The sequence below is a fragment of the Myzus persicae genome, unplaced genomic scaffold, assembly GCF_001856785.1.
Source record: "Myzus persicae strain clone G006 unplaced genomic scaffold, MPER_G0061.0, whole genome shotgun sequence".
Classification (NCBI taxonomy): Eukaryota; Metazoa; Arthropoda; class Insecta; order Hemiptera; family Aphididae; genus Myzus; species Myzus persicae.
The window spans coordinates 632,917-645,406 of NW_019102098.1; the positions used below are offsets into that span (position 1 = coordinate 632,917).

Here is a 12,490-nt window from a genome sequence, read left to right on the forward strand (position 1 = left end):
AACCAAAAAATATTTGATTAATAACAATAATTAATAATACAACAGAATTTATATATTTTAGCACTTTTAGTGTATATAAGTTTAAATCAATAGAAAGTTATTACTGTTGATATAATTTGTCATGGTAATGTGGAATCGTATCAAAGATATCTAGTATTATATTGAAATATTATAAAATCGAAACGACTAAACCACTTAACACTTTATGGTTTGAATAGAAAGCTTTTGAATTTTATTACATCTACATAATAACATAAAAACTTGTTGTACAAATAAATACATCAAAATACGATTGAAAAATATGATGGCTCCTGATTTTTATAATACTCGAATGGTCTTAAAATGTTTTGAGTTTTTTCAAATGTTCAAATGTTCATAATGAAACGTTGTAACAATGAATATTTTTTTTATTATCAGATATTTTCTTATTTTACTTGGATTTCTAAGCTGGAAATAATTGGAACAGGTATTTTATTTTATAAAATATGTAAGATGGTTACAACTGTTTATAAATGGCAAAGCCATAATATATGCCACCAAAAATTAAAAGAAAAAAAGAAATTGATATTGTTTGATTCATAATATAAAATTATTTAAAAAATGCAATTATATTACAATATTATAATACATAATATATTACTATACATTATAACATTATATTTATTATATGTAATATTATGCTGTTGGTATTGAAAATTCATCCACCCGAAATGAATATTTAAAAATACTTGGAATTTGGATAGAACTGCACTGAACAAGTCGAATTGAGTATTGACCGGTGATGGCATTGCCTATGTTACAATGTAATATACCAGAGGTCATTAGAATATAAAATGCGTTATCAAAAAACATCATACATTCATTTTTATTTTTTTACGAAGTCTTCATTTCGCTTTATTCGATAGAAAACACTGTCGTAAAATCTAAATAAACATAAACATCAACGCTGTGCAAACACAAGCTGACGTTAATCGCATTACCGGGAATTCGCATTTAGTTGGTAGAATGTATTTTACTATTAATAAATCCTGACCGGATTATTTAGCAACGTTTTTTCATTTCCCCATTAATACATAGGTGTTATATTGCTGACACATCATTCATGGCTACGTCATTTACCCGTCCACACTATTAGCCTATAATTCATATTACTATTAATTATTATTGGATATGTATACACTATGTAAAATACAATATACGACATATTGTGGGATATTTGCCGAGTCATTAACATAAAAGGATGTAAGATTTAATCCGTAACCGTAACAACGCTACGATCATGAATTATCTATAAATATATATATATAATATTAATACACGAACATATTATTATAATACATAATCAATATTATCTTCCCTTGACATATTTAACATTTTAATAATCGTCCATTTTTTTTTTAAATAACCTCATTATAACGTACACATTTTAGTGTCGTATTTTTTAACGAATTATCAGTAAATACTATGGATGGACAACCATATTGATTGAATTTTTCTTTCTTTTTTAATAACTATAGACAATTTAAAAAGGAGCTATAGGTACACGTTAATTAGCAATTAGATTAATTATATCACATAATCACACGTAGAACTTGTTTAAACGACAACAACTGTTTTACATACCTATACTACTTAATCTTTAGATACTTATTTTAATTTTATTTTTACACCTGTAGACTATGGTTATAACTCTAAAACTAACTGAATGCGAGGAATTTAAAATTTGTTAAAACAAAGTGTCAACTTGTACGTCTTTACACGATACGTTTATTGTTCTTTTTATTTTGCATTCCCCGCTTAATTATATAAGACAAAATAGGTACTAACCAAACGTGACGAGTTTCATTGAATGATTTACAATGTTCGTTTGATTGGCCAGCTGACAAGTATACACGCCATGGTCGGACGATGTCAAACTCCGCGTGTATATGGTTTGATTAGCACTTTCAGGATTCAATATGAAACTGGAGACGTCACCAGGCCACGGATAAGGGCGATTATCTTTGAACCTGCAAAATATTTAAAGAATGTCATTATTTCGTCGAATACCATTACTTTTTGTGTGTTTGTCTTAGGGATGTATAAACTCATTCATTTTTACATATTATACATCTGTTAGAGCAGTGATATGCTATTTATTTAATGTATGTACTGAACATGTACTAACTCAGTCCTAAGAAGCTACAATTAAGTGCAACTTGCAAGCAATAGTTTGTCGCAGTTTTCAATGACGCCAAATAAATATGAAACCATAAGAAGTTTTGCTAGTTATTAATTTGAACAAACTTCTGTGAAAAACAGAATTCAGTTTACGTTGAAGCAAAGGCTTCATTGATTGTAAACAAAAAAAAAGTTGTAAGAAAAACAAGCAGTTCGAAAATCAACGTGAGTTTTAAGTCTAGGGTTCCATATTTCACGTGCACAAGCGTTCACGTGATTCACCTTATTAAAGTTCGAATTATAAGACCCGTTGCCGTTGTTTAAAATTTTCCTTGAATTTATAATATTATTTACTTTACACGTATCCATGAGTCATTAATATTATTCATATATAATACCTAGTGAATTTGTGTACTCGCGTCTCATTTATTTAGTTATTTTAGTATTCGTAGGTTAAAGATGATTTTGCTTTTATCAAAAATCTAAAATACGACCGAATAAAAATACCGTACATAAAAAGGTTTTTTGCAAGCAATATTTGACCATCTTCTAGGAATCATTAGTTGACAATTATTTTGAGGGTTCTGTTACTGGACAGCTTCCCTCATCATATATATTATCGTGTAAACATTCTCCGCATCATATTATATCCTATTTGCTTATAATAGGTACATACACTATACAGATTGTATAAATTCTCTATATATTAAATTTAAAAGATCTTGTTAAATTAATAACTATTTATAGTCACTTAAATCTTGATAGTCTTAGACTATATCTTAAATTGTGCTATTTTTGATATAAATAATATTAATTTTCAATTGATAAAAATTGAAGTCATTCACGCGAATATCTGAATTTGTTATAAACGTGAATATAATGATTTCAATATGTATATTTTCACGTATTTTAGCATTTATTAATTCACTTGTTCACGATATCAGTGTACGTGTATCATATATTCATTTATGTTTGTATTCACTTAAAAAAGTAAGGCCCCTAAGGCTTTTACCACTACAGAACAAAGTACCTCTCAGCGACCAAATATTAATACAAAAAATGTGTAGGTACACAACTTTTAACTCTGCCTACAAGTTGAAAATTATTTCGAGTTTTTCCTCAGGTGTGCCACCCTCCTCACTTCATTAATGACCAATTAGCAATAAAGTAATAAGAAAACGTTTACAATTTATTTTCCCTTCAATATATTTCTATAATTCCAATCGTATTTTAAACGATGATGACAAATTTGTTCCAACGGTTACCCACAATACCCGATCGTCGTAATAAACGATAGGAAGTACCTAAACTGCGAAACCGGTCGTTACGTCGTATGCCCGATGACGTGTACCTATGCAACAATAATAATAATATATTATTATAAAAGTGGTACACGGTGCGGTGGCGATTGAGACGTAAGTACGGCACATCGTCTCGTGCTGTTATAGAGCGATCACCACCGCCGCCGCGACCGAGCCAGATCGAACCAGTTCGCCCCGAGATATTCGCAGAAACCGCCGCCGCCGCCGCCGCTGCCACTGAACACGTACCTAACCTATAGGTTATACCTATCGGCTATCGCTCGCGTTTAGGTCATTGAATTTGATGGATTGTATACATCACGGTCCGAGTGTCACATGGTGTTTACACGGCGTGGCATGAAGTGCAAATGCGCGATGTGATATGAGAAAAAACCGAAAGATAATATTGCAAAAAAACATAACATAATAATCATTGTCTTAATAATAACAACAATAAATTACGGAATTGAAGAAAAAATTGTGAACCGCATCAAACGAATACGTATGCCTTACAGTGGGTTTTCGAGTATGAACATTATTATACGCTCGTTATAATATCTACTCGTTCAGAGAAAAAAAATTGAAACCTAAATCTTACACCACTCGAGTTGCTTATATTAACAATTATCATGATGATTAAAAATATTGCATATTTTTTTTACAATTATTAAAAAGAAAAAACATCACAGCTAATTATATCTCATTGTATAGGTACCTATATATAATGCTTAATACCTACAACTTTAGATCATTTTTTATATTTAGAATTCAATTTTGCAGTTTATATAGATTAAGTATAATGTATAAGTTATAAACTTATAACTCATGACGTGTACATATTATGTTGTAGCCTGCAGTACCTACCTGATATTTAATAAACAATAGAAATATTGTTATTTCTCTGCATCCTTTTAATACATAAAAAATGACAATTAACGGAACATGGACCCACGTGCAAGTTTTACTATACAATAACAATAAAATTACTAGAACGAAGATCGTTCAACTCGATAACATGTATCTCCTATCTAATTTCATTATTCTATTCAACGGGTGCCATCGCACTCACGGGCTCATCAATCAATGCCAATCATATTATAAATAATATTTTTTCTTTCTACATTCTACTCTGATAATATTATAATGGACGGAAATGAGCGAGGTGTGTACCTACTACCTATACACTAACATACACCCATAAAACGAATATTTTTTAATCATTTTCGCTATACTGCGTCCACGCTTAATGTGTAAACGTCAGATGAATCAGTTAAAGATAGAAAAAATAATAATAACTGTGGAGCAGGTGAAGCGCAAAAAACTTAAAAATGATTAATTGCATCCAAATAGAAAAAAATCAACATTCGCATGATGGAATAAACCCATAGACATTTAATACAGCTCTCGAGTTATGTATCATTGCTTTAAAATATACAATAATTATACACCACCATAATGATTCATGATTCCGAGATACGTCTAGGTGAGCTTATAGAAACGCTAATAACCTGTGAACAAAATGTATCTGAACAGTGAACACAATTTGTTATATAGGACCGGCTAAATCTATACTGTAATAATATTAAAACAAAATAAGCTGGGGACTAAGCCTCTAAATTCTCTTCCCCTATATGCTCCTATATCTGGGACGTAGCTAATTAATTGTCTCCATGATACCAGGTATTATGTATAAAACATATATCCCGCAGCCTACAAATCACAATACTTAAAACTTGAGAATACACCGTAAGTCTGTGTTCTTTATTGTACTAACGACCAAATTCCTTTATTTAGTGTCTTATAAACAAATAGATAGCAAACCGCTTCTTCCAATGCCCTTAAATGACTATTTATTAATTGTTGTCTGTTTTCCACGCTGTAAAAGTAAATATTTTATTGGTATTTTATAAAAAATTCTCACAGTTTTACTTTTTTCTTTTGTGTTTCTGTATTTAAAATCAGTAATTTCTATAAATTAAAATGTATGTAAACTTAGTAAAATATACTTAAAACTTTTCGGCTTTCGCCATTTATTTTGTTGGTTTAAAAAGTTTTATAAAGTATTAATAATTGCATCAGAAGTGAAATATAAAGTTTTAGAAATATTCACTGCACGAACTTTGTTTTCCATTTATTTAAATAATATTTTGAGCACTATTTTATAATAAGGTTATTGGTTATACGTACGTCATACTCATTAGTCATTACTGAATAATTTAAAATTTAAACAAAATTTCTTATCGAAATAGTATTCTTATAAATACTATTAAAAATTAAATAAACATTTTTATTTTACAGCAATGGATATTAAAAATGTTTATTCTTTTCAAAAAAAAACCCGTATTAAAATATACCTACAAATTTGGATATCTAAACACAAATTCAATTTAATTCTGGTTTTAGAATAAATGAATAAATTACGTAATAAAATTAAAATCAGGTATTCCCTTTTCAAACTATTTTTTTTAGTTAAATTAATGCAGTAATTTAAAATGGGATTGATAAATTAAGTCCCGAAAAAAAGGTATAGTAGGCAAATTGGTCGTAATCCCGTTTCGCCACATAATTATTTTTGTTTTAGAAAAAGGTAATGAATTCGTGATTTGTAAAGCGATAAATATACTTATATAAAAATATTTATCATTTGAAACAATTTTAGTACTATACTATCTGAATTATAAAGTTACTGCTTGATAAATCACCAATGAAACGAAAAGGACACGCAACAATTGAAGATGACATGAAACTTTTACAACGTGGAAAACAAGTTAAAAGAATTTACAATAAATACGTTAAGCTCGAACAAAGAATTTGCTATCTTAAGGAGAGATTGACTAGCGATCTTCCACAGATGAAATGGATTGGTTATTTAAACAATATTAGTTATTTAATGAAACACGACAAATAATTTTAATTAGTTGAAAAACTCTTTTTGATAATATTTTTTATGATTTTGTCTTGTATTATTATGATTATGCAATTATCGAATTTATGACTTTATAAAATGTACTTAAAAATGGCGTATGCAATTTTATATAAATACAAATATATAAATACAGTTAATTAGTACGTAATTTGTAGTTTATAAGTTATAACAAGTTACTCGAAAATAAATTCGGCGAAATGGAATGGCGATAAAATAAATTCGGCGAAATGGTACGGCGGTGAAATGAAAAAGCGGCAAAAATGGGAGCTGACCGGTAAATTGGCTCTCGAAAAAAAATGTTAGTTGCCAGTAGGTAGGTACGTTCATCCCATTTTTTTTAATATATAATGATCTTTATTAAAAGTCAAATTTTATATTTATGGTATAAACTAAAATATATTATGTTTTTATAATATTAAGTTCAAAATAAATATATGGTATGAATAAATTAAAATATGTTTTTTTATAATACTATGTTCTATATACCTAAACTAAAAATATTATGTCCTCGGTATAAATTGAATAAATTAAAAAAATTAATTCAATTTCTATTATGATAATTCAATTAAAATATATGTGTTTTTTATAATATTATGGTCTTGGTAAAAACTTTAATGATAAGGATTTAACAAACTAAAATTGAGTTACCATATTAATATATATACATATAGTATATTTTGGGACCCAACTTTACCTACTACCTTTTTATACCCGGTACTCAACTTACCGCTTTCACAATGCACATAATCATCAAATCGCGGACCCAATTTACATAGCCCCAATTAAAAAATATAGCAGGATACCTGAATAAATAATTAAATACACATATACGCGTGAGTGCTGAGTAAATTGTGAAAATCTTGAATATTTGTCTTATTTTCGCAGGGAAATGAATATACTTCCCGATCCCAAGTCGCTGCAATGTTCAAGTTAGTCTGTACAAATATTAATACACTCATTTGGAAACTTGGTATATACTATTTTATAGGGATTTTAAAATTGAGTTTGACAAAAAATGAAAACTTTTAAGGAATCGCTTGAATAGTTACAAATTTACAATACAACCATGATGTACCAGGTTAATTACCCGCAACATAGCTTATACGGTATACCTATAGTTGCACATTCGCACACATAATAGAAGTGCACGGTTGTATATACAAGTCGGCCATGATACCGGGAACGACGTCATGAGTATACAATACACATTGTGTATTATTAATGCCCAAGAGAGTTAACTCGCTAATTATTGTCATAGTTGCACATAAACGTCTTCCAATGGGGCAGATGGATCGAGGGGGTAGATATAAATGACAGCTGCAGGCCAAAGAAACTCAACATCGCATTTGTAATGTAATTTATATAAAAAAAAAAACAACAAATAACTAAGTCGTAATGTGTATAGTGCTAGAAAAAAGCGCACTCGAGTGTACGAATATTTCAAAAGGAATAATAGAAATTGGCTTTTATTCCTAATTTGAATGTTAAATTGATAAACAACAAATTATTTTTAAATAGATATACAAAAAATATTAATTGTTTCACAAACTTATAATAAATTAAAGCCCTGTGGCGAAATGAAACACTGAGATTAACACGATTACTGTCACAGTGTCACGTAGAAATACGAACGATTCTCTCAGGCGCATTTGGTTGGATTTATTTTAGTTATTCCCTTCTGTAATTTTAATACTAAGTACACGGTAACAATATATTTTTGATCTTCTTATAGTTTATTAAATTAAGACTTAAAAAACTCGAATCGAAATGGATGAGCAGAAATTGCACAATGGTGAGATGGAAGATTATTACGGTATTAAACTAGATTCGAAGAAATGTAGAGTACAATTTATACATTATCACATTAATATAATGTGACAGATATTTGTCACAATCATTTTATTATGTACAGAGTACACCTATGTGAATGCACTGGATACACGAGCGATTAGTGTTTAGATATATGTATACACACGTTCTCCAATGAGCAATTGAAAGGTATTGAAAAAGTAGAACGTTTAAATCGCGTGGAAAATATCTAGACAATAAATCCATAAAAAAAAAGAATTTGCTCAGCTGGAGGAGACGCTAAACACGACAGTCGATCAACTTGTTTTCCGATTGTTTTTTTCTGTCGTATCCATATTGGGCACGTCGGAATAGCATAGACGTTTGATGTCGAATAAAGTTTTTTCTGCGTTTTATACCTGTTCCGACAGACTTAATAGAACACAATAAACAGACACTCGAGTATTCATCCAGTAGTGTCGCGGTGGTCAGAATTATGTTTTTTATACGTTTCAAAAATGCACACAGAAATTGTTTGTACCTACATTGGTTTTTTTTATTGATGGTAGGGTTACGTCGTGGGTGGTATCCGGGTTTCATTCAATATCTTAAGCAATATTGTACCCTAGTACCTACCTACCGATTGCAGATAAATGACCGGTTCTCCTATACTTTACAGACTAACGAGTAACGATAAAAACTATGACACATATTAAAAGTAAATGTGCTTCGTATTGTATATACTTATATGCCATATGCGTCACAACAAGTGTACCAAAAATCTTACTAGATAGTCATTTTAGTCATCATCTCGGTCCTAACTCTTAAGAATGTGAAAAATATTATGAAATGAAACCAGTATAAATTCGGTAAGTAAATATTAAAAGTATATAATTAAATAAATGCAAACAAATTGTACAGTAAACTAAAAATCAATAGGTATTTGACTGTTACATAAATGGTGTACAATTATAATGCCTACTCTTGAGGTTTTAATAAATGTACCTTTCATGGCAAAGAAACGACATTGGAAACAAAGCATTACCTAACTTTTAATTTACCAAATTATTTTTCAAAAATCTTAATTTACATTGAATCATAGAAATAAATAGGTTATAACGAAAAACAATAAGGCTTTAAAATACATTAGCTATAAAGTAATTTTGGATGGTTGAAACGTAAAACCACATAATATGACATATTATATTATAATATATAGACATCCTACAAATAAGTCAATTTTATTATCCAATTAGAAAAACATGTAATTTTTTATTAAATTTTAAAGTTTAACAAATAAGCGTAAAATTACAACTTTTATTTTACATAAAGTAATAAAATGTGTATTGGTTTCATTAGCTGGAATAGATGAAATAAAAACTAGGTAATATAAATAAGTAGCATAAAATTAAAAGATGTTGGTATAGTGAACCCATATATTCAACAATTAAAAAATGTAATTATATAAGTATACGCTGAATACGTAATAATTATTTAGGAATAAAAAGCTTGAATTTAAATATTTCATAAACTTTTTTGATTATTTTCGTCGCAGATCATGAAATTATTAAATATATTTTAGTCATATACATAATACATTGCAGGGTTTTAAAAGTCTTCCCGTCGTTTGCGGTGGGAAGGGGTCACATATTATGATAGCCTGCTGTCTGTAGATAACGCGCTTATGGTTATATAAGTACTTACTACTCTAGTAGGAGTTAGGTTGACACTTCACATAAGATTAATTTTGATTCAAAATGTTATCATATATTCATATTCATGTATTATGTGATCTCTACTATGAAATCCTGGTCGTACCCTGAATACTGAATATACTATTAGTATAAAATATACTTAAAAATAAATGAATAATTTTAGTCAGTTAGAAATATATACATATTTTATTAATTAATTAAATTATGTAGATTATTTAGAAAAATGAACATGAATTTTAAATTATTATTACCTACTATCAATCGTTGACTTAAAATATGTATTTTATTCAATAATACCTAGACACTTTTAAAACTGCCATTCAAGATATTTATTGGTTCACTAGTGTCAGGAAGGTAGTAAAAATATATATAATTATTATTGTTGTTATATGTTAGTACCTTTTTTTCATCACTATTTAAGTTACATTGTTTCCAGCCTATTAAATTGTGTGGCAATAACACGATGGGTCATAAAATATGAAGACAGACAAATAATAAATAGATGAACCTAAACAAATATGTATTATCCATAAGATTTTGGTTCGATTTCAATTTTAAAGTTATTTGTTTCTGTACAAAATACACATAATGTATTACATAATATACCTACTATACAATATACCTTCATGCATCGCAGTTTTCACATTTTTAGGTTCTATAGATGATGACGATTTTTATAATAATTATTCTAATGTTTGGTATAATTTTGATATATTCCACAATATTTAGAATTGTAAGTCAATAGACAATGGCAGTCAAATGATTTTTTCATATGCCTCCCAAGAAACTGATTTTTTAACATTTGCTTTTTCACCTACTTAAAGCATAAGCTAAAAAGTTAATTAATGCCTATGTAACAAAACTGTACCTAAATTAATAAATCATTTAAAAAAACATTTATGTTTGTAATATCTGTTAGAAATTTGAACAATTTATCTTTAATAGGCGTTTCTTTTTATTAAGAGTAGAGCGAAGAACGTATTGGTATTGTATTAATGTACTTTTGTGTCTGTCATCACCTTTTAGAGCTTGAAAGCTTCATATTTCAACTTTAAGAGCTGAATCCTGGTATCAAATTGGACCAAGTTTGTACTTTGGAAATTAATTTGTAAAAAGTACAAAATTATCATTTATCATTGATTTTCAATAGAAATGGAGGAAAAATAAACTGGACAATTTAGGCAAACTATTTTTGTTTTTTGACTAAATTCTAAAAATAGTATTTATAGATACTTGAATGTTTTCCCAAATACTTATATTAGGATTTTCTTAACATGTTATAGTATTTAAAATATTTTAACTGTTTTTATAGAAATTTTAAATGTTCGGCTTTTTTCTTTTACATGTTATTATTATTATGCTATATCATGGAAATGGTAGCATAAGTGCCAAGCGAGTGGGTGGGTTTATCATTTTTAAAAATTGTACTGATCGGCGGTACTTTTATATCCACTGTACATAATTATTACATTGTTATATACTAATTTGATTGGTAAAAAACAATAATTATTTATTAAAAAAAAAAAACAATAATATTATATAAATTTGTTTCATGAACAAATATGATATGTAAATTATACGATTTATGAAGATAATGAAAATGTTACTATATTTATGAACATATTATTATGTCTAGAAAACCTGAACACAGTTTAAGACTTTGTTGTACTACGAAAATATTACAAACTATTCATTGGCCAGAGATGACACAAAACAATATATTATTCGTCTCATTCCATATATTTTAATAAAGCAATACGCCTTACTACACAATAAGACTACACGTGACATATATTCTTATTTAGTTTCATCGGAAACCACGTCTGTCAATTTTTGTACGTTAGTGAACAAACACGCCAAACACAAAGTATTCCGGGAAAATAGTCAGAAATATAATAATATTTCATTCACTTTATGCATGTTGTTTAAAAATATAAAACGTAGTATAGGTATACTATATTATATAAGCCAACAAAATTCATTTTTAACATTAAATTTAATATTTTTTGTCAAAGAAATAAAAAAGACAGATATATGTGGGATGAATACAAACATGTTTGAAAAATTATCTTAACATGATTTATAATTTGAGTTGAACTAAGAAAATATACATACTACTATAATATAAATTAGAAAATATTACATTTATTTAATAATCATCCGTTTTCTTAGACTTGCAGAATTTCAAACATACATGATGGACAATTTGTGTTCAGCAGAATCAATTTTGGGTTAGTTTTAATACTTAAGTGACCTACTATATCAGGCTTTAAGATAAGAATATTATCTGTGTTTGTTTGTTGGTTTTTCAATACATTTGTAAGGGAGTTATGAGTAATGATACTAATGTAAGATATTACAATTCAAAAATGCACATAACTCGCTTAAAAATTGCTCTTACTCATAACTTGTTTACACGGAATTAATTCAAGTGATTTAAATAAAATAATTGGCATGTGGAGGGTGGTAAAAAATAAAGTATTATACTCAAAAAATGTATGACTGTTTTTTCATACATTTTATGTATGAATAATATTTTCATGTATCAACTCCCAAGATGATAAAAAACAAGTGCTCTTCTTTAAAAATGTAATAGAACA

General features: G+C 28.2%; 1 protein-coding gene across 1 annotated transcript in view; it reads right to left on the minus strand.

Annotated features, from left to right (window-relative positions):
* The window catches only part of LOC111031206, a 33,788-nt gene that overhangs the window by 17,249 nt on the left and 4,049 nt on the right, over positions 1-12,490 (minus strand). Inside the window, exon 2 of the mRNA XM_022311057.1 lies at positions 1,828-2,009. Within this exon, the coding sequence (XP_022166749.1) occupies positions 1,828-2,009 (182 nt within the window). The remainder of the gene's footprint in view (positions 1-1,827; positions 2,010-12,490) is intronic.